The sequence below is a fragment of the Lissotriton vulgaris genome, chromosome 6 (assembly GCF_964263255.1).
Source record: "Lissotriton vulgaris chromosome 6, aLisVul1.2, whole genome shotgun sequence".
In the NCBI taxonomy this organism is placed as follows: domain Eukaryota; kingdom Metazoa; phylum Chordata; class Amphibia; order Caudata; family Salamandridae; genus Lissotriton; species Lissotriton vulgaris.
In genome coordinates this window covers 10,643,301-10,668,686 of record NC_141694.1, presented here as the reverse complement: position 1 = coordinate 10,668,686, position 25,386 = coordinate 10,643,301, and the positions used below count along the sequence as shown (strand labels likewise).

The 25,386-nt window shown below is 49.8% G+C and overlaps 1 protein-coding gene across 1 annotated transcript in view; it reads right to left on the bottom strand.

The window, feature by feature from the left end:
* Positions 1–14,575: 14,575 nt before the first annotated feature.
* The window catches only part of LOC147706697 (uncharacterized), a 58,390-nt gene continuing 47,579 nt past the window's right edge, over positions 14,576–25,386 (bottom strand). The window contains exons 2-4 of the mRNA XM_086925319.1: positions 18,188–18,336; positions 17,308–17,445; positions 14,576–15,509 (exon numbers count right to left, since the gene is read on the bottom strand). Of these exons, the coding sequence (XP_086781445.1) occupies positions 15,109–15,509; positions 17,308–17,445; positions 18,188–18,336 (688 nt within the window). The 3' untranslated portion in view covers positions 14,576–15,108. The remainder of the gene's footprint in view (positions 15,510–17,307; positions 17,446–18,187; positions 18,337–25,386) is intronic.

The window sequence follows — 25,386 nt, the reverse complement described above, 5'->3', positions numbered from 1 at the left end:
CCGGGGACCACAGCAGACACCTCTGGGGTACACACCTCTACTCGATGGACCACAACAGACACCTCTGGGGTACACACCTTTACTCCGGGGACCACAACAGACACCTCTGGGGTACACAGTTCTACTCTGGGGACCACAGCAGACACCTCTGGGGTACACACCTCTACTCGATGGACCACAGCAGTCACCTCTGGGGTACACACTTCTACTCCGGGGACCACAGCAGACACCTTTGGGGTACACACCTTTACTCCGGGGACCACAGCAGACCCCTCTGAGGTACACACCTCAACTCCAGGGACCGCAGCAGACACCTCTGGGGTACACACCTCTACTCCAGGGACCACAGCAGACACCTCTGGGGTACACACCTCAACTCCAGGGACCGCAGCAGACACCTCTGGGTTCACACCTCTACTCCGGGGGAGCACAGCAGACACCTCTGGGGTACACACCTCTACTCCATGGACCACAGCAGACACCTCTGGGGTACACACCTCAACTCCAGGGTCCGCAGCAGACACCTCTAGGTTCACACCTCTACTCCGGGGGAGCACAGCAGACACCTCTGGGGTACACACCTCTACTCCATGGACCACAGCAGACACCTCTGGGGCACACACCTCTACTCCAGGGACCACAGCAGACACCTCTGGGGTACACACCTCCACTCCGGGGATCACAGCAGACACCCCTGGGGTACACACCTCTACTACATGGACCACAGCAGACACCTTTGGGGTACACACCTCTACTCCAGGTAAGCGTGGGCGGAAAATCCGTTCCGCTCGCGGATTTTGCGGATTTTCGGGAAATCCGCAATCCGCGAGATTTGCGGATTTCCCGCAAAATCCGCAAATTCGCACGCAGCGGATTTTTTTGGCGGCGCGCGGCGTTGGTGATACAATTTTTGCGGCGCGCGGCGTTTATCATCGTTTGCCGAGTTGTTTTTTTCGATAGTTTGCGAGTGCTGCGCCATTTTGGATCTTGCTGTGTGATCCCGCGGGAATTGGCGAGCGCGATTACGTCATCGCGGCTTGCCAGCGATAGTTTGTCAACGCGAGTACGACGAGATCACGTCTCGCGGTACTTCGCAATTGCGAGATTTGAGATGCGGCGCGCGAAAATATAAATTTGCAATTCTGCACAAGAAATCCACCAGCAAGCAGCATAAACCTTCTAGAAATGATGATTTTTATGTGAATAACTCCTTAGTTTGACATTTGCCTGCACTTTTTTAGCGAGGAGTCCATTTTGGGGAGGGGGGCAGGGGGGTGGGAGGAAGGAAGTGCCCCATAGTCTTCAACTTCCTGTTCCTGTTCAGCAGGCTCCTCCCAGTGCTTTGTCCATCTCCTGGTCACTTTTCATTCGGATGTGGACCTGGAAGGATTACCTTTTGTGGATGCTGCTGGATCTTTGGATTTGAGGCCTTTTTGACTTTCTTTGGATCACTGTTGGATTAGAAATTTTACAAGTAAGTTTGTTTGGGGCATTACAGTTGCTGCAACTAAAATTTTGGGATTTTCGATTTTTGGGCTGTTTTGGGGCCTTTTCCCAGGGGTACTCAGTGGTGGGTGGACTGATTCTTTCTGTGGGTTGTCTTGAACTTAAACATCATGGAGGCCATAGATGAATTGGGATTGTGCTGATTTTTCTGTGTTTTTCGATTTTTTTTTTTTGTAAAATTTTGTGTTTTTCGATTTTTGACCTGTTGTTGGGGCCTTGACCAGGGGTATTTGAGTCTAGCATGGGCCTAGTCTTTCTGTGGGCTGTCTTGAATTTAAACATCATGGAGGCCATGGATGGAATGGGATTGTGCTGATTTTGCAGTGTTTTTCGATTTTTGGGGGTGTTCATGGGGAGGGACATGCCATGTGGCTGGTGGCCATTTTGAGTGCAGCTACAGGCACTGGCCATGTGCTGGCAGGCAAGTGGCCATTTTGAATGCAGGCTTTGTTGTTAGGCCTCCAACCATTTTGCCTACTTTTCAACCTTTATTTATGCCAGGGGTAGTGAGTCTTGCATGGGCCTAGTATTTCTGTGGGTTGTCTTGAATTTAAACATCATGGAGGCCATGGATTGAATGGGATTGTGATGATTTTGCAGTGTTTTTCGATTTTTGGGCCTGTACTTGTGGCCTTTTCACCAGGGGTATTTGAGTCTAGCATGGGCCTAGTCTTTCTGTGGGCTGTCTTGAATTTAAACATCATGGAGAGGCCATGGATGGAATGGGATTGTGCTGATTTTGCAGTGTTTTTCGATTTTTGGGCCTGTACTTGTGGCCTTTTCACCAGGGGTATTTGAGTCTAGCATGGGCCTAGTCTTTCTGTGGGCTGTCTTGAATTTAAACATCATGGAGGCCATGGATGGAATGGGATTGTGCTGATTTTGCAGTGTTTTTCGATTTTTGGGCCTGTACTTGTGGCCTTTTCACCAGGGGTATTTGAGTCTAGCATGGGCCTAGTCTTTCTGTGGGCTGTCTTGAATTTAAACATCATGGAGAGGCCATGGATGGAATGGGATTGTGCTGATTTTGCAGTGTTTTTCGATTTTTGGGCCTGTACTTGTGGCCTTTTCACCAGGGGTATTTGAGTCTAGCATGGGCCTAGTCTTTCTGTGGGCTGTCTTGAATTTAAACATCATGGAGGCCATGGATGGAATGGGATTGTGCTGATTTTGCAGTGTTTTTCGATTTTTGGGGGTGTTCATGGGGAGGGACATGCCATGTGGCTGGTGGCCATTTTGAGTGCAGCTACAGGCACTGGCCATGTGCTGGCAGGCAAGTGGCCATTTTGAATGCAGGCTTTGTTGTTAGGCCTCCAACCATTTTGCCTACTTTTCAACCTTTATTTATGCCAGGGGTAGTGAGTCTTGCATGGGCCTAGTATTTCTGTGGGGGTTCTTGAATTTAAACATCATGGAGGCCATGGATTGAATGGGATTGTGATGATTTTGCAGTGTTTTTCGATTTTTGGGCCTGTACTTGTGGCCTTTTCACCAGGGGTATTTGAGTCTAGCATGGGCCTAGTCTTTCTGTGGGCTGTCTTGAATTTAAACATCATGGAGAGGCCATGGATGGAATGGGATTGTGCTGATTTTGCAGTGTTTTTCGATTTTTGGGCCTGTACTTGTGGCCTTTTCACCAGGGGTATTTGAGTCTAGCATGGGCCTAGTCTTTCTGTGGGCTGTCTTGAATTTAAACATCATGGAGGCCATGGATGGAATGGGATTGTGCTGATTTTGCAGTGTTTTTCGATTTTTGGGGGTGTTCATGGGGAGGGACATGCCATGTGGCTGGTGGCCATTTTGAGTGCAGCTACAGGCACTGGCCATGTGCTGGCAGGCAAGTGGCCATTTTGAATGCAGGCTTTGTTGTTAGGCCTCCAACCATTTTGCCTACTTTTCAACCTTTATTTATGCCAGGGGTAGTGAGTCTTGCATGGGCCTAGTATTTCTGTGGGTTGTCTTGAATTTAAACATCATGGAGGCCATGGATTGAATGGGATTGTGATGATTTTGCAGTGTTTTTCGATTTTTGGGCCTGTACTTGTGGCCTTTTCACCAGGGGTATTTGAGTCTAGCATGGGCCTAGTCTTTCTGTGGGCTGTCTTGAATTTAAACATCATGGAGAGGCCATGGATGGAATGGGATTGTGCTGATTTTGCAGTGTTTTTCGATTTTTGGGCCTGTACTTGTGGCCTTTTCACCAGGGGTATTTGAGTCTAGCATGGGCCTAGTCTTTCTGTGGGCTGTCTTGAATTTAAACATCATGGAGGCCATGGATGGAATGGGATTGTGCTGATTTTGCAGTGTTTTTCGATTTTTGGGCCTGTACTTGTGGCCTTTTCACCAGGGGTATTTGAGTCTAGCATGGGCCTAGTCTTTCTGTGGGCTGTCTTGAATTTAAACATCATGGAGAGGCCATGGATGGAATGGGATTGTGCTGATTTTGCAGTGTTTTTCGATTTTTGGGCCTGTACTTGTGGCCTTTTCACCAGGGGTATTTGAGTCTAGCATGGGCCTAGTCTTTCTGTGGGCTGTCTTGAATTTAAACATCATGGAGGCCATGGATGGAATGGGATTGTGCTGATTTTGCAGTGTTTTTCGATTTTTGGGGGTGTTCATGGGGAGGGACATGCCATGTGGCTGGTGGCCATTTTGAGTGCAGCTACAGGCACTGGCCATGTGCTGGCAGGCAAGTGGCCATTTTGAATGCAGGCTTTGTTGTTAGGCCTCCAACCATTTTGCCTACTTTTCAACCTTTATTTATGCCAGGGGTAGTGAGTCTTGCATGGGCCTAGTATTTCTGTGGGTTGTCTTGAATTTAAACATCATGGAGGCCATGGATTGAATGGGATTGTGATGATTTTGCAGTGTTTTTCGATTTTTGGGCCTGTACTTGTGGCCTTTTCACCAGGGGTATTTGAGTCTAGCATGGGCCTAGTCTTTCTGTGGGCTGTCTTGAATTTAAACATCATGGAGAGGCCATGGATGGAATGGGATTGTGCTGATTTTGCAGTGTTTTTCGATTTTTGGGCCTGTACTTGTGGCCTTTTCACCAGGGGTATTTGAGTCTAGCATGGGCCTAGTCTTTCTGTGGGCTGTCTTGAATTTAAACATCATGGAGGCCATGGATGGAATGGCATTGTGCTGATTTTGCAGTGTTTTTCGATTTTTGGGCCTGTACTTGTGGCCTTTTCACCAGGGGTATTTGAGTCTAGCATGGGCCTAGTCTTTCTGTGGGCTGTCTTGAATCTAAACATCATGGAGGCCATGGATGGAATGGGATTGTGCTGATTTTGCAGTGTTTTTCGATTTTTGGGGTTGTTCATGGGGAGGGACATGCCATGTGGCCGGTGGCCATTTTGAGTGCAGCTACAGGCACTGGCCATGTGCTGGCAGGCAAGTGGCCATTTTAAATGCAGGCTTTGTTGTTAGGCCTCCAACCATTTTGCCTACTTTTCAACCTTTATTTATGCCCAGGGGTAGTGAGTCTTGCATGGGCCTAGTCTTTCTGTGGGTTGTCTTGAATTTAAACATTATGGAGGGCATGGATGGATTGGGATTGTGCTGATTTTGCAGTGTTTTTCGATTTTTTTGTGCTCTATAACTGAACTGATGTTCCTCTGTCTTCCATTTTTTTTAGGTGCACAAGACTCAAGAGAACCACCAGTGCCAGGAAGAAGTCCTGCAGCGGTGTGTGTGTGCAGCATAACGTCACGCGACGTCACGTCTGGCCTCAGACAACTCTACAATTCGTGCAACTGCGGCCTGCTGTCTGACCTGCTCTGAAGAAGATGGCCCCAAAGAAAGTTCTCCGTAGCTCCTCTAGCAAGAAAGTTGCTAGTAAGGAGCAGAAGAAGCAAGTTACCAAGGAGGCTGGTGTGCCACCCGCCACTTTTTTTGGGAGCAAAAAAAAAAGTACGCCTGCAGCAGCAGGATCTGCTGGGGACCAAGCTGAGAGCAGCACCCCTGCTCCATTGGGTTCAGTGCCTCCACCACCACGCCAACTTAAGTCAAAGCCCTTGAGTGCTTCAGAGGCAGTCAGTGTACTTCTCCAATCACCATCGACCAGTGATGTTGGCTCATCGCAAGAAAGTAGCAGCAATGTCCCTGAATCAACACAGGTTGTTGTAACTCATCTGACAAGTGTTGAACAACCACAGCCGCAACAACACCATGTGCAAGTACACGCCCAAGTACATGTGGAAGGAGAGGCAGCAAAAGGAGATGCGCAAGCAAAGGTGCATGGAGGTTCACAAGTGCCCACAATAGTTGTTCCTCCCGAAGTAGGGGCACATTTGGAAATCGACATTGAAGCTGAGGTATCATTGGAAGCCACTCCTCCTGATGATCATTCATTGTCTTCCACATCCCTAGCAAGGAAAAGATCAAGGGGGGTGTCTACATCTTCTTCAAGCCCACCTCGTTCTGGTGCAAGTGATCTGTCTTGGGAACCACAACTGCGGTCTGACAGTGAGGCAGAGGCACACCATGATCTGACACCGGCACCTAAGCGTAAAAGGAAGGTCGTCCAAAAACTCAAACCTATGGAGTGTGATGAGGCTCAACAAGAAGTGACAGATACTGCTGGTGATGAAGCCTCTCACGATGACGACGAGCCAGTCATCACAAAGGTCACTGCAGCCCCACCGGGCATGCAGCAAAGAGACATTTTGACCCTATCCCGAGAAGCTGCTGAGCGTGATGATGATGTCGGCGAGGAGGCAATGGAAATGGAATCATTAGATTTGGAGTTAAGTAGTACACCAAAACCTACCGCTTCCATATTTCTTCGCAAGAAGGTACCCACCTCGTCCTCGACCTCAATTCGTGGTGGTGAAAGTGCAAAACGTACTGAAGTTCGGCAATCCACATCTTCCACTTCATCTGTCATTAGCAGCAGGACCACCACCACCAGTATCGCCGCCTCCTCCGGCCCCCGAAGACATTTCAAGTCTCCAGTTTGGGACTTCTTTAGTGTTTGCCCAAAAAAGGAAAACGTAGCCATTTGTAGCCTTTGTAAGCTTCGATTTAGTCGTGGTAAGCTTGGTTCTAACTATGGTACCGGAGGCCAGAGAGGTCATCTTGAGAGAAGGCACCCTGTCCAATGGTTTCCGCACCTAGAGGCGATCAAGAAAGCCGGAATTGCACGTAATGAAAACGTTGATTTGTCATCTGCTGATGACGAGGAGGTAGAAGAAGACGATTCAAACACTTCACTTACACCCAGTTCCCATGTCAGCAGCACACCCCATGGGAGCCACACTAAGAGTGTGGGAGAGAGTGAGACATCAATGCGGAAAAGTTCATCAGCGAGCGTAACTGGGTCGAAGAGATCATCATCATCCCGTAAATCATTGGTCCAGGGCAACATTAAAAAGATGTTGTTTACAGAAGCGCAATATGAACGCAACCACCCAATGACCCGTCTGTATAACACTAAGCTGGCTAAAATGCTAGCTCTGGACCTTCTCCCTTTTTCTTTTGTAGAAGGGGTTGGTTTTCTAGAATTAGTGACAGCGCTCTGCCCTAAATGGAAGGTTCCTAGCCGGTTCTATTTTGCCCGAGTTGCGGTTCCAGCACTACATGAAGATGTTCTGAAGGTGATTGGGGCAGCTTTGCAGAAGAGTGCTGTTCACACTATACATCTGACAACAGACATGTGGACCAGTGGCGCAGGCGCTGATTACATGTGCATCACTGCACACTGGGTCTCTTTTTCAGGGGCTAAAGCAAAGCTAAACTCAGGTGTTGACACTAACATTGTTTTTAAAGGTGCTCGGAAACATGCAACACTAGCCATGTTTGGTTTGGAGAAACGTCACACAGCAGAAAACATTTTGGATGTCTTTAACACAAAGGTCCTTAACTGTCTGTCCCCACTAAAACGCAAGGTTGGTTATGTTTCCACGGACAATGGCTCCAATATAGTTAAGGCCATGAGGGACGGTTACTATTTCAGAGTGCCGTGTTTGGCGCACTGTATAAACCTGGTTGTCCAAAAATTCTTGGGTAATAAAAGCAGTGCAGCGTACAGTGTATTGGAGAACTGCCGAAAAATTTGCAAGCATTTCAGGCATTCTTTTAAGGCCCGGAAGCAGCTGAGGAGCATGCTATATCAATGTCAAATGCCAGTGAAAGCACTCATCCAGGAGGTGGTAACACGTTGGAACTCAACCTTCTACATGCTTGAGCGTCTGTATGAGCAGTATACGCAACTCGATCAATATTTCTTGAAAGAGGGTATAGAGGAGCTGAGGATGGGTGGGCCGCAATGGAACATAGTTGAAAGCCTAACACGCATGCTTCGTCCTTTTGAGGTCTTCACGCGTGCAGTCAGCAAGGAGGACTCTAATTTGGGAAAAGCTATCCCATTGTTGTACATGCTGGAGGACCAACTGAAGGAGGTGTGTTCTGTGTTTCGAAAAGATGACAAAAAGAAAGACTCTTTGCTTCTGGCTGAGCAATTATTAGAGCTCCTACAAGGTGATGAACGTCTTCAAAAGATCCACTCAGAACAGCATTACATTTGTGCTACTATTCTGGATCCACGCTACAAAAAGGCGCTGGCAGGCAGAGCATTCTTTCCTTTTGGTGATGAAGATGTTACAAAGTACAAACGTTGGCTAGCCTTGTCAGCCAAGAAGTTTGAAACAGAACGGCTGGAAATTGAAGGAAATGGCAGTACATCAGCAGGCCATCCCCAGTCAAAACAATCCACTTCTGCACCTGTGGCTGTGGCACAAGTGACCTCTCAGCCGTTAAAGACACCGGCAACCGGATCATCTGCACGAAAGACAACAGAAACATTGGAGGCTGAAGAGGATTGGCTAGCTCTGCGTGGGTTTGGTTCTCAAAAGGTCAGAGGCACAGCAAGAGCTACGCAAAGTGGAGGAACCTTGGAGGAGGACCTTGAGTCGATGGTGAAGGACTATCTGAATGACTCCACAGAGGTCTATGTTAATTCTGACCCATTGGCGTATTGGCATGGGAAAAAAGAATTGTGGCCACAGCTCACCAACCTGGCTATAAACTACTTGTCTTGCCCACTCGCAAGTGTGTCTTCTGAACGGGTTTTCAGTGCGGCTGGTGGGATTGTAACTCCCAAACGGAGCCGCCTCTCGCCCAAAAATGTGGAGAGGTTAACAATGATCAAGATGAATCAGCACCTCATACCACCAGATATAAGAGTACGAGAGAGCGTGCCGGATGAAGAGGAGGTGGCCAGCACCATAGATGAGGGAATTTCTACTCTGTCAGGTGGCACTGACCTCACCCGGGCTGAATTCGCAGAGTATGATGACGAAGCCTTATTCTTATTCCTGGACCGTGATACCGACTTCGAGCCCTGAAAATGAGACAACGAATCAATAACTTTCTTTTTCATCCTTATTCACTTTTATTCCTGTGTGTCTGTCTTTCTTTGTTGTGCACAGTTAATATAATTCAAACTTTAATCAGATAATCACAAAGACAAGCCCATCAGCAGAACTGTCTTCACTTGTTTGCTAATTTATTTGAAGGTGCCGCAGTCTGCATTCCTCAGGTTCACAACTTCAGAAGAACATGCTCCTCTATCCTCCTCCTCCAGACTCCTATTTCCATCAAAGCAGAGGGCTGGTTTACGCCCAATGAAGAAAGACTCAGCACTTGTGGGGGTGTTGTTCTACCTCTTTGCAGGTGAGTTGACGGGTCTGGGGCCATTGCTGGGAAGCACTAAAAGTGGTTTGTGCCAAATCCGAGGCGGAAAATTTTTTGTGTTTTTGATGACTTGCTTGCCTTTGAGGTGCTCTTAGGGGGGGTTCCGTCTGTTTGTGGGTGAGTTTCGTGGTCTGAGAGCATTGCTGGGACACTCTAATCTTGATTGCATTTGCTTTTCAGGAAATCCGTCGTGCCAACCCCGACTTATGGCCTAGCTACGCAGCGCGTTTGGACCGAAGGCCCAGAAATATTGCAAGTATGAGATTTTGCTTTTGGCCTGTTTGGGGGTGTTATGCTTCTTGGCGGGTGGGTTGCCGGGTCTTGGGGCATTCCTGGGAAGGTCTAATACCGGGTAGAAGTGGTTGGGACAAAATCCAGGCCGATTTTTTTTTGGGCTATTTCAGACATTTTGCTCTATGTAGCGTTTTCGGGGGCCTGTTTGGGGGGCTTCCTGGTGTTTGTGGGTGAGTTTCGTGGTCTGGGAGCACTGCTGGGACACTCTAATCTTGATTGCATTTGCTTTTCAGGAAATCCGTCGTGCCAACCCCGACTTATGGCCTAGCTACGCAGCGCGTTTGGACCGAAGGCCCAGAAATATTGCAAGTATGAGATTTTGCTTTTGGCCTGTTTGGGGGTGTTATGCTTCTTGGCGGGTGGGTTGCCGGGTCTTGGGGCATTCCTGGGAAGGTCTAATACCGGGTAGAAGTGGTTGGGACAAAATCCAGGCCGATTTTTTTTTGGGCTATTTCAGACATTTTGCTCTATGTAGCGTTTTCGGGGGCCTGTTTGGGGGGCTTCCTGGTGTTTGTGGGTGAGTTTCGTGGTCTGGGAGCACTGCTGGGACACTCTAATCTTGATTGCATTTGCTTTTCAGGAAATCCGTCGTGCCAACCCCGACTTATGGCCTAGCTACGCAGCGCGTTTGGACCGAAGGCCCAGAAATATTGCAAGTATGAGATTTTGCTTTTGGCCTGTTTGGGGGTGTTATGCTTCTTGGCGGGTGGGTTGCCGGGTCTTGGGGCATTCCTGGGAAGGTCTAATACCGGGTAGAAGTGGTTGGGACAAAATCCAGGCCGATTTTTTTTTGGGCTATTTCAGACATTTTGCTCTATGTAGCATTTTCGGGGGCCTGTTTGGGGGGCTTCCTGGTGTTTGTGGGTGAGTTTCGTGGTCTGGGAGCACTGCTGGGACACTCTAATCTTGATTGCATTTGCTTTTCAGGAAATCCGTCGTGCCAACCCCGACTTATGGCCTAGCTACGCAGCGCGTTTGGACCGAAGGCCCAGAAATATTGCAAGTATGAGATTTTGCTTTTGGCCTGTTTGGGGGTGTTATGCTTCTTGGCGGGTGGGTTGCCGGGTCTTGGGGCATTCCTGGGAAGGTCTAATACCGGGTAGAAGTGGTTGGGACAAAATCCAGGCCGATTTTTTTTTGGGCTATTTCAGACATTTTGCTCTATGTAGCGTTTTCGGGGGCCTGTTTGGGGGGCTTCCTGGTGTTTGTGGGTGAGTTTCGTGGTCTGGGAGCACTGCTGGGACACTCTAATCTTGATTGCATTTGCTTTTCAGGAAATCCGTCGTGCCAACCCCGACTTATGGCCTAGCTACGCAGCGCGTTTGGACCGAAGGCCCAGAAATATTGCAAGTATGAGATTTTGCTTTTGGCCTGTTTGGGGGTGTTATGCTTCTTGGCGGGTGGGTTGCCGGGTCTTGGGGCATTCCTGGGAAGGTCTAATACCGGGTAGAAGTGGTTGGGACAAAATCCAGGCCGATTTTTTTTTGGGCTATTTCAGACATTTTGCTCTATGTAGCGTTTTCGGGGGCCTGTTTGGGGGGCTTCCTGGTGTTTGTGGGTGAGTTTCGTGGTCTGGGAGCACTGCTGGGACACTCTAATCTTGATTGCATTTGCTTTTCAGGAAATCCGTCGTGCCAACCCCGACTTATGGCCTAGCTACGCAGCGCGTTTGGACCGAAGGCCCAGAAATATTGCAAGTATGAGATTTTGCTTTTGGCCTGTTTGGGGGTGTTATGCTTCTTGGCGGGTGGGTTGCCGGGTCTTGGGGCATTCCTGGGAAGGTCTAATACCGGGTAGAAGTGGTTGGGACAAAATCCAGGCCGATTTTTTTTTGGGCTATTTCAGACATTTTGCTCTATGTAGCGTTTTCGGGGGCCTGTTTGGGGGGCTTCCTGGTGTTTGTGGGTGAGTTTCGTGGTCTGGGAGCACTGCTGGGACACTCTAATCTTGATTGCATTTGCTTTTCAGGAAATCCGTCGTGCCAACCCCGACTTATGGCCTAGCTACGCAGCGCGTTTGGACCGAAGGCCCAGAAATATTGCAAGTATGAGATTTTGCTTTTGGCCTGTTTGGGGGTGTTATGCTTCTTGGCGGGTGGGTTGCCGGGTCTTGGGGCATTCCTGGGAAGGTCTAATACCGGGTAGAAGTGGTTGGGACAAAATCCAGGCCGATTTTTTTTTGGGCTATTTCAGACATTTTGCTCTATGTAGCGTTTTCGGGGGCCTGTTTGGGGGGCTTCCTGGTGTTTGTGGGTGAGTTTCGTGGTCTGGGAGCACTGCTGGGACACTCTAATCTTGATTGCATTTGCTTTTCAGGAAATCCGTCGTGCCAACCCCGACTTATGGCCTAGCTACGCAGCGCGTTTGGACCGAAGGCCCAGAAATATTGCAAGTATGAGATTTTGCTTTTGGCCTGTTTGGGGGTGTTATGCTTCTTGGCGGGTGGGTTGCCGGGTCTTGGGGCATTCCTGGGAAGGTCTAATACCGGGTAGAAGTGGTTGGGACAAAATCCAGGCCGATTTTTTTTTGGGCTATTTCAGACATTTTGCTCTATGTAGCGTTTTCGGGGGCCTGTTTGGGGGGCTTCCTGGTGTTTGCGGGTGAGTTTCGTGGTGTGGGAGCACTGCTGGCTATATATACTTTACTTTGCAAGAGGTTTGAAGCAAATCCATGGTGGCTGAGGGGACTTAGGGCCTAGCTGCAGAGCGCGCGCGGAGTGATTTGGGAAATTTGTGAAAAAGTGACTAAGTCCCCATTTTTGTACTTTTGCTCTTTGGCTGTTTGGGGGTCTTCTACTCGTTTTCTCCTGGGTTGACGGCTCTGGGGCCATTGCTGGGAAGCTCTAATACCGGATAAATATGTTTTGGACCAAATCCCAGGCGGAATTTTTTTTGTGTTTTTGATGACTTGCTTGCCTTTGAGGTGCTCTTAGTGGGGGTTCCGTCTGTTTGCGGGTGAGTTTCGTGATCTGGGAGCACTGCTGGGACACTCTAATCTTGATTGCATTTGCTTTTCAGGAAATCCGTCGTGCCAACCCCGACTTATGGCCTAGCTACGCAGCGCGTTTGGACCGAAGGCCCAGAAATATTGCAAGTATGAGATTTTGCTTTTGGCCTGTTTGGGGGTGTTACGCTTCTTGGCGGGTGGGTTGCCGGGTCTTGGGGCATTCCTGGGAAGGTCTAATACCGGGTAGAAGTGGTTGGGACAAAATCCGCGTGGAAAAGCCTTTAGTTTTGGCACTTTTTGTAACTTAGGGTTCGTTAGGGTTAGCCCTAGCAGCAGGATTGCATGTGTTTCGGGGTGTTCTAGATTTTTCAAACTGAGTTCTGGGGTCTTAGAGCACTCGTGAGAATGTGTAATTTTGGTTGCAAGTCATTTGAAGAAAATCCATGGTGGGAAAGGGGGGATTTGGCATAGTTAAAGAAAGCCTTTGCCACTATTCTTAACTTAGGGTTCGTTAGGGTTAGCAGTATTTCTATTGCATGTGTTTGAGTGGGGGGGATTTCGAGTCTTGGAGCGATGCTGGCTATGGCTACTTTTGCTTGGTTGCTTGCAAGTGGTTTGAATGCAATCCACGGTGGGTAATGGATAATTAGGGTACTTCGGCCTACTTTTACTTTCAAAGTAAGTTTTGTCACCAGTTTTCTGCTAGGCCTCGTTTTTTGAGATTTGATTGGGGGTCTTCTACATTTTTGCGACTGGCTTTAGTAAGGGTCTGGGTGGGAGCACTGCTAGGAAGATCTAATTTTGTTCTAAAACACAGTTTACAGTACACCTAGCTTGAGGGGCAAGATCCGATACATTAATTTGCCCATACATCCTTCAAAAGGTGACTCAGAGTACGCACTTTCAAAAACATTGTACTGTCTACTAGGAAAAACAAATTGTGACTTTTTGCACTCCACAGCCTACATGCCTTATATTTATTTATCAGTGGTGTTGTAATATTATATCACTTCCTGTTTTTCGTTGAATAATTACAGGCCGGGTTTCAGTCTCTGCAATGGGGAAAAAAGGATGGAGTCAGGCTTCACAGTAGCGAGCCACAATTCAGCATCAGGCAGGCAGTGGACAGGGTGTCTTCTGGTGACCAACATCGATGGACGAAGCGTCGGCTGCAATGGAGGAGTGCCGCTAATAGGAGGATTTTTTTTCTGCGGGCAACTTACTTACCACTTCCAACAGGACCACTACAACCACATAGATACAGTATCCCTTGCCTTTTTCTCTGACTGTGACTGCATTTCTTGGCTCTCTCTCTGCTTCTACATTGATCCCTTAACACATCACTTAGTCCACTCCACTATCACATCTGCACCACACATAGTCATTTGTAAGTGCTCCTACGTAATTCGCAAGTCGCAGCACGCCCCAGGCCGTAGAGGACTGGGATGGCCCCAATGATGAAGCATGTCACCAAGGGGCAACCCTGGTGAGTGAGGGGACACCTAGAAAAAAAGCAATTTCTCCTTTTCTATCTACTATACCTTCTTCTTGTATGTTAGGACAGCACTTCACTGATGCCTGTCTTGTCTTCTGTTACAGGTATCCTTTCCCTGCTGACCCTACCTTTACCCATCCCACATTTTTTATTTTAGTTTGTTATTTTTCTCCCCCGCCTAATGCCTCGAACACCCTGTGTTTACACTTCTGGGTGTTGGTGACATTTGGAAGTGGAACCATATTTGCATCGACTGGATCACGGGGAGTAAACCGGACACCTTCCAGACCAACCCCATTGAGTGTTGTTGTGAATGGATTTATAGTGACCAGCAAGGCTCTCGGGTATCTGGCTACAGAGACCTTATGTTGAATATCGTTATCAATAATTCCACACAGGCCCTGTACTGTCGCATTCTTTCTTTCCACAGTTGTCGATGATATATTCTTACTCAGCTTGACAAAGAACCATTGCTAATGTGAAAGAACTTCAACCGAATTAGTAGTTATACTTTACCATTTGTTAGGCTACAATGTGGCACTGCTCTACTGTACTTCTGTCACATGCTATATTCTCAGTTGTACCGTTGAATTGCTCAGGAGGACAAACCAGATTTCATTTTCTTTTTTTTCATAGGCATGCAACTGCCACTGTGTCACAACAATAGTACCACCGCTATGAGGAAATTTTATCCGACCAAGATTGCCAACGTTATTCGGTGTTTCCCGTGGAGCCAGCCCTGGGTCTAGCCCTACTTTCAAACACAAATTACAGGTAAGATAAGCGTTTGGTGGTTTGGGGGTATAATGGAGTATTAGTACGAGAGACGAGAGACTGAAGGTAGTACTACTAAAGTCCTAGGACTCTTGGATTCACTTCACTGAGTCTGTGAGAGGCACTTAGTGTTGAAAACATTTGGGCATTTACACTTAAAGGAAGAAAATGGAACTAAACTTTCAGGAAAACAGTCAACGTTAAACCCCCACCCACCAGGCAAGCAGTAAAAAACAGGTATGCTCAGATAAAGTTTGAAAAAGTATATTTATATCCCTAACAAAATAATCTCCCGCAAGACCCTCCCTAACCCCAACGATTGTCCTTCAAAAGTCCCCAAAAACCCAACTCCCAATTCCCACCCCCCAAAAGTCTCTAAAAAAGGGGCAAGGGACACTATGGGTGGATGCTGTTCACTTTTTGGGCCAGGGCATCATGCTCCTCGCGGAGCAAGGCGAGCTCCTGCTGAAGGCGGGACACCATCAGGGTGGTGCGGCGCAGGCGTGCCTTCACTGCCTTGCAGGTGCAATGCCTGTGAGAGGCAGCTGTTGGCCTTGCTGCTCGGTGGTGGCGTTTGCCTTTGGCAGCCCGGCTCAGTCTGGGTGGACCACTGTGCTGGGTGGCAGCCCGTGGGGCCACGGAGGCCGATGCAGACGACGTTGTTGTAGTTGTCGACTGCACACTTTCCACGTCCTCCAGGGCCACCAGCCGCCGATATTCCGCAACAGTGGCCTCGATCCTCCGTTGCCGGGCCGCTCTAGCCAGCTCCTTCCTCCTTGTCCGTTTGGAAGGAGAACCTATATGAAGAAAGAAAGACATAGTCTGTAACCAATGCTCTTTTAGATTAACTCAATCATTCAGCAGAAATTTGTGTTGCAGTACAACTAGCAACTTGCAAGCGCATTACATAACTATTGAGGCCAGTATCTATCTAACCTCACACTTCTTCATCCTTGCTCTAACATTAGTGGGAGTTTAAGGAACAAAGTCTACGAGCACTGTGGACTTCCATTGGAGTCGACTATGAAAGTACACCAGTCTTATTCTTCTTCTTATCTCTTGTTTTGGAAAATTGGTACGTTATTTTCTGCAAGCCGGCATAATGCCAGCGCGGTAAACTTGCACCCGAGAAAAAGAGACGCACGCCATGAGGAGTGACCTAGACTTGCGTTGCCGTTGCGTTACTGTACCCGTCCAGTACATGCAGGTGGTGAATCTCTTACTTTTCTAGTACGGGTGGCACTGAGAATACTCTGTTACAACTCAAGGGCTACTGCTTAATTAATTTAACTTTCACCCTACAGTGGAAATGAGTACTAGAAATGGAAAATTGAAGAAGATAAATAATCTGATTATCTATCACTTCACATGGGATGTTTTTGCTTATATATGGGATGACTTTAGGTGCTTTGCTTTTTATTGAGTGACCAGTGATACATCCACACATGAATGACTGAGTACTACTAAACTTATTAAGAGAGGTAGGGAGTGGCCACCATAATAACCGGATCTATGCAGTGCTTGCAATACAAACTACTGCTACTATTTATGGTAGTATTTGGACAAAATTAAAAGTTCTTTTCCTTGCCTTTCCTACACTGGAACGGACGTGCGGGTGCAGTGTTAGTGTTACATGCTCTTCAAAGTTACACTTAGTTCATCCACTGACCGTCTACTCTCTCTAGATCATGGGTACTCACAAACTTTCTCTCAGGGGCTACATTTACAGTGTAGTTTGGGGCCGAGGGCCGCACTGGTGGGGGCGGAGTCAGAGGGGGCGGGGCTAAAGCAAAACGATAACTTGTGACCATGAGGTTGCACACAGGTCCCTGCAGCAGATGCCCTCATCCACTGAGCCACCAGACCCAGCATTTACATACATCTCTCTCCCTCCTGCTCTCCCTCCTGCCCTCCCTCCATCTCTCTCTCCCTCCTGCCCTCCCTCTCCCTCCCCCTCTGTCATCTCACTGTGTGTGTGTCTATCTGTGTCAGCCTTCAGCCCGGGTTGAGACCGCTTCCTCAACGCGCACACACAGACAACAACACCAAAGTACTTAACAGGTCTTTAAAAGACCATTAACATATTATTGAGGCTTTGTTTGTTTTAGCGCCCCTGCTTCTCCACCCTGACAATCACTGCTTGCCCGGCCCCACAGAGCAGAGGCTTAGTTCTATTTCACCTCTTTGTGGCCTTGCATCTCCACTCTGCTCTGTGGGGGCCGGGGGAGCAGTGATTGTCAGAGTGGAGATGCAGGGGCGCTAACAGGTGAAATACAAAAAAGCCTCTGCTCTGTGGGGGCCGGGGGAGCAGTGATTGTCTGCAAGGTCAGCGCACCGCCAACGAAGGCTTGCCGGGCCACCACCGGCCCGCGGGCCGTACTAGGAGTACCCCTGCTCTAGATACACATATGCTATCTAAGAGTCAGATAGTAGCATGATCCAGGTATATGGACACATACAGTTTCTGTGTCACCCACCCAGGCTGTTGTCCTTCCACCCATCATTGCTTCATCATTCACCCAGCCATGCATCTCATATTCTTGCCTTCCCAGCTAGTCTTCAATCTCAATAAGTAAGGAATATATAAGAGCTTACCTCTGGCCGCCACCACCACCGTCTCAACTCTCACAGCTGCCGCCGCCGCCTCCTCCCCTGAAGCATCGCCCGATTCGCCCTCCGCCTCGGTGTCGAGCACCACCACCTCCACACTGGCCCCGCCACCAGATGTTCCACCTACAAAGTACATTTAAGAATGTTAGAATAAAGCAGTCACTAGTATTTGGTCTAGGAATGAAGACATGTGAAAACAATGTAATTTGTGACTGTCGTTAAAGTTAAAAAAAAATGTCCCTTTTTCCAGGGAAGGTTGTCTTGCTGCACTTTTTGGCACAACTGATGAAGGCTGTTTTTTTAACACGCACCATTTTTCTCCACACAGACAGAAGATGGACTTCTAACAACAAGATCAAGTTGAAACCAGGTGAGAGCTCGGCTCGACCACAAGAAATGTCTTCAATTAATCGTCAGCACTAACCACTTTTCCATTATCAGTTAAACGTTTAGTTTTATTATGACTTCATTTTAATAAATGTGTTTACTTTTAATAAAGCTTTTAAACTTAAATACAATCTGTGTTTTTTGGTCCAGACTAGAGTGACTGAGCGAAAGGTTTTGCAATTTTTGCAAGCATGAGTCCAGATAGAACACTTCAAAAGACATTATGGACAATCCCAGAGGACTGCACTAAGTTGATAGAGCTATTGCTGACTAGAATCATGGGAGTTTCGCCAACCGTGCAATCTTAGTTAGCTACACAGACAGACTAATAAGAATAATCTAGTAATACCACAGGGAGTCATAGTAGAGGCAGGATAAGAATTTAGATACAGTCTACAAGAAGAGCAAAGACAATTTTGAAAAAAGTCAAATGAGGAACGCTAGGAAAAATAGGTACTAGTCTAAAATGAAAACTTACTGGGGCCAGCAGAGGAGCCCTCGCCTGCCCGATCCTGGCCCTGTTGATGAACAGCATCCGCCGCCTGCTGCTCCTGTGTCCTCCTCTCGCCCCTGGGGGGAGCTGACGTACAACATGAAAGAAAGAACAGAAAACATGGATGATTGTTGCTTGTCAATGTCAACCAAATCAAACATTTCAAAAGAACAATAACAAAATATTTCTGCGAAATTATATTGATTATGGTTACTTTTCATTTATATGCGGACCTGTGACTTCGAAAGTCACGTAACTCACTAAACAAAGTACTGAAACGTTCACCTAGGACTGGCAGGCAGCAGTCCGCAGGCAAGACGCAAAGTGACAGACAAACTCCATTGTGATTTCAGTCAGATCAGTGACAACACTAACAGTTGCCTGCTACATTACCAGTCATTTAAATAGTCAAACTATCAATCCACCGCCACTATTTTTCTTATTGTCAGGGTTACAAAGGAAGGGGCAGATTTAAGCCCTTGCGGCTCTTTTGCGCCGTTCTTGCGTGACTTTTGTGACGCAGCAGCTAAACAAAAAAGGGCGCCATGGTGCGGCGTATAATATTATAACAACGTGACGCATTTGGGAGATGCATCCCGTTATAAAGCCCTGCGCCATCAGGGGGCGTTCCGGCGCAAGGGAGGGCATTCCTGCGCTGGAACACATCCTAATAGTGGCTGAGGGAAATCTACAAAATATCAATCAGTCACCTTTAGGACAATGATGCGTCACACAAACCCTGCACCTGCTTGAAGCAGACGTACGGCTTGACCCAGCATTGGGGAGATAGGGTACCCCAGAGCATTGATGGAGCTGCGCCATCGTTGCGACGCAACTCCAGCAGTAAAGCTTCGGTGACGTTTTGGGCCCATGGGGCGCCGCATTGCAAATACGGCGCACCATGTTTGGTGGTGGTAGCGGGCCGCACAATTAATGGCGCATCCCTGCTACTTTGCAGGGATGCGACGGTAATTGCAATTCTGCCCCTTAGGGGCATACTTACTTACGCGTTCTGGCGCATCTCCAGAGATGCGCCAGATCAAATGCGTCACGCAAAACTACCCTTGCGACACGGCAGATGTGCCTCATTTACAATGCGGCGCGCCCTGGCGCAAGGGTAGGCACTTGCGTGACGCATCTCGTCACGTAAGAGCGGCGCATCGCTGGAGTCACGTCGCCAACGCAATGCAACTCCAGTAATGCTCAGGGCCACCCAATACTTTACATGCTGTGTCAGTCCTTTCGCCTGCTTCGAGCAGACATAAGGAATTGAATTGACGTAGCAGCGTCGCAGAAGTGCCTGCGTTAAATCTTGTAGATTTCACGCAGGCAATTTTGCGAGGCGCACAGCCGCTGGACCGCCCACCCTGCGTACTAGGAACGCACCCATTGTGGTGCAGGCCCATGGCTTTATAACGTGACGCATCTCCCTAGATGCGTCATGCTGTAAATGACTTGCAGGGATGCGGCACGTTTACGCCGCTGTTGCGTCACGCAAGGAAACGTAAACGTGGCGCAAGGGGCTTGTAAATGTAATCTGCCCCCTAGTGTCTAGCATTACGCAGTTCTGTTAAGTACACTCATACATAATAGTTACTCAGGCCAATGAGACCACGAAATAGAAAACAAATAAGCATAGTAGCAACCCCACTGAGAAGGAGAGCAGTGCACCTGAAATGCACAGAAGATTTTGAAATATAATTTAACTACAATGTAATCGTCATCAGCGGCATTATTGGCTTGCTCCATGTAAAAAACAAATATTTGCAATACAACAACACAGAGCAGGAGAAAACATCATAGTAGTGAGTGATTAAATGCCAATGGCTACTACTACTCACCAAGCCCGGGGATCTCCAAGCCGAGCTGGTCCAGCAGGTCGCGCTCGCGGTCCAGGAGGTCCGTCCAGCGATGGGTGACCTGGCTGTAGGTGCGCTGGACCCCGTAGAGGTGGGATATGGCCCAGCACACCTTCTCCCACCGCTTCCGGCGCTCCCGCATGTTGTAGCCGCCGGCCGCGATCCTGCCGCCTCCCGCGATGGTCCTGGGCAGGCGGCGCTGGACGAAGTAGACCAGCGCGCCCACTTCCTCCGGGCTGAATATCTCCCGGCGCGTCACCTGCTCCCCCCTCGATCTCACGCCTGCTGTCCTGCCACTGGGTCCAGCACTACTCCCCGCCGCCGCTGCGGCCCTCAAGTGCCTGGGCAGCTTCACGGCGCCTGGCTTGACCATGGTCTGGGCAGCTAAGGTAGGAAGAAGTAGAAAATTAAGAAAGAATAGGATAGGGAAGAAGAAAAGAAAAGAGTTTACAAAAGTAGTTTAAAAGTAAAGAAAAATAGCAGAAAAGACAAAAATATACAGCTAGGAAAAGAGAGGGATAGATAAGAAGCAAAATCGTAAAAAAAAAACTGAAAACAAGCAAAGGATGGGAAAGATATCAAGAGGATTAAACACCATGCCCAGACACAGGAAATGAATGAAAAACAAGATGGCCGGCGCCCGTTTCCGAGCGCGAAAGTCAGTTCGCGCGAGATTTTCCTCGCGATCTCGTGCGAACCTCTAGATTTCCCGCGCGATCTCGTGCGAACCTCTACTCGCAATGCGCTTACTGCGCGAGATTATACATAGCGGGCGGAAACGGAAATACGTCACGCAAACAAAATGGCCGCGCCCGTACTCGACCTTGGGGTAAATTCGCGTGTTGCGCTGCAAGCGGCTCGCGAATACTGCAAAAAAACTCGCGAAACAACAAGCCGCAAAAAAATAAAATGCTCATTCGCACGAATTGGCGGCTTCCGCGGTCGGTTTCGCACGACGCCGCGCCCCGCGAATAGCGCGAAAAAAACCGCAAAACGATTTCAGCAAAAGCAAAAGCAATGAGCAGGTGCAAAAGGTCAACCTCATGATTTGTAACGATTCTTTGTATTGCTTCCTGAGGGGGCCCTCCAGAATTCGGTTGCCTGCTTGCAACTATTGTGTGACCCTGCTCTGACCTTAACTGTATGCCACAAAGGTCCTGATTTACAGCTAAAGGAGCAGACAAGCAGGTGCCAGGCTGGAACTTTAAATTCTTTCAGTGACACATTAATTAGCCCCTAATTCATTATTGTCAGTTGGGGCAGGGCAGGTGTTGTAACTAATTTTGCAACAATGAAAGCACTTAGCAAGTGCAAAAGATCACTAATCAGGGCGCACTAAGGAAGCAGGTGCCAGCTAAAAAAATATTCTGTGACACATTAATCAGCCCCAAATTAATTCAGGTCACTTGAGGCAGGGAAGGTGTGCTTTGCTTTGCCGAAAATAATGTACACTGGACAACCAGAGGGTGTGGTGATGAAACAGAGGGTGGCATGGGTGGGCCAGAGGGTGGCATGAGTAGTCAGAGAGTGGCAGTGGTGACAGAGAGTGGCAGTGATGAAGAAGAGTGTCCCAAACAGGCTGGACATGTAGAAACAACAAGTTCGCAAAACTTGCGACCCGACAGGTAAGTTCGCAAATTGCGAAATTGTAAAAACCCTCGCGAACTGGCAGAAACACGGGCGAACACAAAAAAAAAAAAAAATCCGCAAATTCGCGGGAATTCGCGGATTTTGCGGATTGCGAATCCGCAAATCCGCAAAATTCGCGAACGCGAGATCCGCAAAATTCGCCCATGCTTAACTCCAGGGATCACAGCAGACAACTCTGGGGTACACACCTCTACTCCATGTACCACAACAGACACCTCTGGGGTACACACCTCTACTCTGGGGACCCCAGCAGACCCCTCTGGGGTACACACCTCTACTCAATGGACCACAGCAGACCCCTCTGGGGTACACACCTCTGCTACGGGGCCATAGCAGACACCTCTGGGGTATACACCTCTACTCCGGGGACCCCAGCAGACACCTCTGGGGTACACACCTCAACTCCAGGGACCACAGCAGACACCTCTGAGGTACACACCTCTGCTACGGGGCCACAGCAGACACCTCTGGGGTACTCACCTCTACTCCAGGGACCGCAGCAGACACCTCTGGGGTACACACCTCAACTCCAGGGACCACAGCAAACACCTCTGGGGTACACACATCTACTCAATGGACCACAGCAGACCCCTCTGGGGTACACACCTCTGCTACGGGGCCACAGCAGACACCTCTGGGGTATACACCTCTACTCTGGGGACCACAGCAGACACCTCAGAGGTACACACCTCTACTCCGGGTACCACAGCAGACACCTTGGAGGTACACACCTCTACTCCATGGAAAACAGCAGACACCTCTGGGGTACACACCTCTACTCTTGGGACCACAGCAGACACCTCTGGGGTACACACCTCTACTCCAGGGACCACAGCAGACACCTTTGGGGTACACACCTCTACTCCAGGGGCCACAGCAGACACCTCTGTGGTACACACCTCTACTCCGGGTACCACAGCAGACACCTCAGAGGTACATACCTCTATTCCAGGGGCCACAGCAGACACCTGTGGGGTACACACCTCTACTCCAGGGGCCACAGCAGACACCTCTGGGGTACACACCTCTACTCCGGGGGCCACAGCAGACACCTCTGGGGCACACACCTCTACTCCGGGGACTACAGCAGACACCTCTGGGGTACACACCTCTACTCAAGGGACCACCGCAGACACCTCTGGGGTACACACCTCTACTCCAGGGACCACAGCAGACACCTCTGGGGTACATACCTCTACTCCGGCAGTCTACTCTGGGGCCACAGCAGGCACCTCTGGGGTACACACCTCTACTCCATGGACCACAGAAGACACCTCTGGGGTACACACCTCTACTCCGGGGGACACAGCAGACACCTCTGGGGTACACACCTCTACTCCGGGGACCACAGCAGACACCTCTGGGGTACACACCTCTACTCCAAGGACCATAGCAGACATCTCCGTGGTACACACCTCTACTCTGGGGACCACAGCAGACACCTCAGAGGTACACACCTCTATTCCAGGGACCACAGCAGACACCTCTGGGGTACACACCTTTACTCGATGGACCACAGCAGACACCTCTGGGGTACACACCTCTACTCCGGGGGCAACAGCAAACACCTCTGGGGTACATACCTCTACTCCAGGGACCACAGCAGACACCTCTGGGGTACACACCTCTACTCCAGGGACCACAGCAGACACCTCTGGGGTACACACCTCTACTCCAGGGACCACAGCAGACACCTCTGGGGTACACACCTCTACTCGATGGACCACAGCAGACACCTCTGGGGTACACACTTCTACTCTGGGGACCACAGCAGACACCTTTGGGGTACACACCTCTACTCTGGGGACCACAGCAGACACCTCTGGGGTACACACCTCTACTCCGGGGACCACAGCAGACACCTCTGGGGTACACACCTCTACCCCGGGGACCACAACAGACACCTCTGGGGTACACAGTTCTACTCTGGGGACCACAGCAGACACCTCTGGGGTACACACCTCTACTCGATGGACCACAGCAGACACCTCTGGGGTACACACTTCTACTCCGGGGACCAAAGCAGACACCTTTGGGGTACACACCTCTACTCCGGGGACCACAGCAGACACCTCTGGGGTACACACCTCTACTCCGGGGACCACAGCAGACACCTCTGGGGTACACACCTCTACCCCGGGGACCACAGCAGACACCTCTGGGGAACACACCTCTACTCGATGGACCACAACAGACACCTCTGGGGTACACACCTTTACTCCGGGGACCACAACAGACACCTCTGGGGTACACAGTTCTACTCTGGGGACCACAGCAGACACCTCTGGGGTACACACCTCTACTCGATGGACCACAGCAGTCACCTCTGGGGTACACACTTCTACTCCGGGGACCACAGCAGACACCTTTGGGGTACACACCTTTACTCCGGGGACCACAGCAGACCCCTCTGAGGTACACACCTCAACTCCAGGGACCGCAGCAGACACCTCTGGGGTACACACCTCTACTCCAGGGACCACAGCAGACACCTCTGGGGTACACACCTCAACTCCAGGGACCGCAGCAGACACCTCTGGGTTCACACCTCTACTCCGGGGGAGCACAGCAGACACCTCTGGGGTACACACCTCTACTCCATGGACCACAGCAGACACCTCTGGGGTACACACCTCAACTCCAGGGTCCGCAGCAGACACCTCTGGGTTCACACCTCTACTCCGGGGGAGCACAGCAGACACCTCTGGGGTACACACCTCTACTCCATGGACCACAGCAGACACCTCTGGGGCACACACCTCTACTCCAGGGACCACAGCAGACACCTCTGGGGTACACACCTCCACTCCGGGGATCACAGCAGACACCCCTGGGGTACACACCTCTACTACATGGACCACAGCAGACACCTTTGGGGTACACACCTCTACTCCAGGGATCACAGCAGACAACTCTGGGGTACACACCTCTACTCCATGTACCACAACAGACACCTCTGGGGTACACACCTCTACTCTGGGGACCCCAGCAGACCCCTCTGGGGTACACACCTCTACTCAATGGACCACAGCAGACCCCTCTGGGGTACACACCTCTGCTACGGGGCCATAGCAGACACCTCTGGGGTATACACCTCTACTCCGGGGACCCCAGCAGACACCTCTGGGGTACACACCTCAACTCCAGGGACCACAGCAGACACCTCTGAGGTACACACCTCTGCTACGGGGCCACAGCAGACACCTCTGGGGTACTCACCTCTACTCCAGGGACCGCAGCAGACACCTCTGGGGTACACACCTCAACTCCAGGGACCACAGCAAACACCTCTGGGGTACACACATCTACTCAATGGACCACAGCAGACCCCTCTGGGGTACACACCTCTGCTACGGGGCCACAGCAGACACCTCTGGGGTATACACCTCTACTCCGGGGACCCCAGCCGACACCTCTGGGGTACACGCCTCAACTCCAGGGACCACAGCAGACACCTCTGGGGTACACACCTCTGCTACGGGGCCACAGCAGACACCTCTGGGGTACACACTTTAACTCCAGGGACCACAGCAAACACCTCTGGGGTACACACCTCAACTCCAGGGACCACAGCAGACACCTCTGGGGTACACACCTCTGCTACGGGGCCACAGCAGACACCTCTGGGGTACACACCTCTGCTACGGGCCACAGCAGACACCTCTGGGGTACACA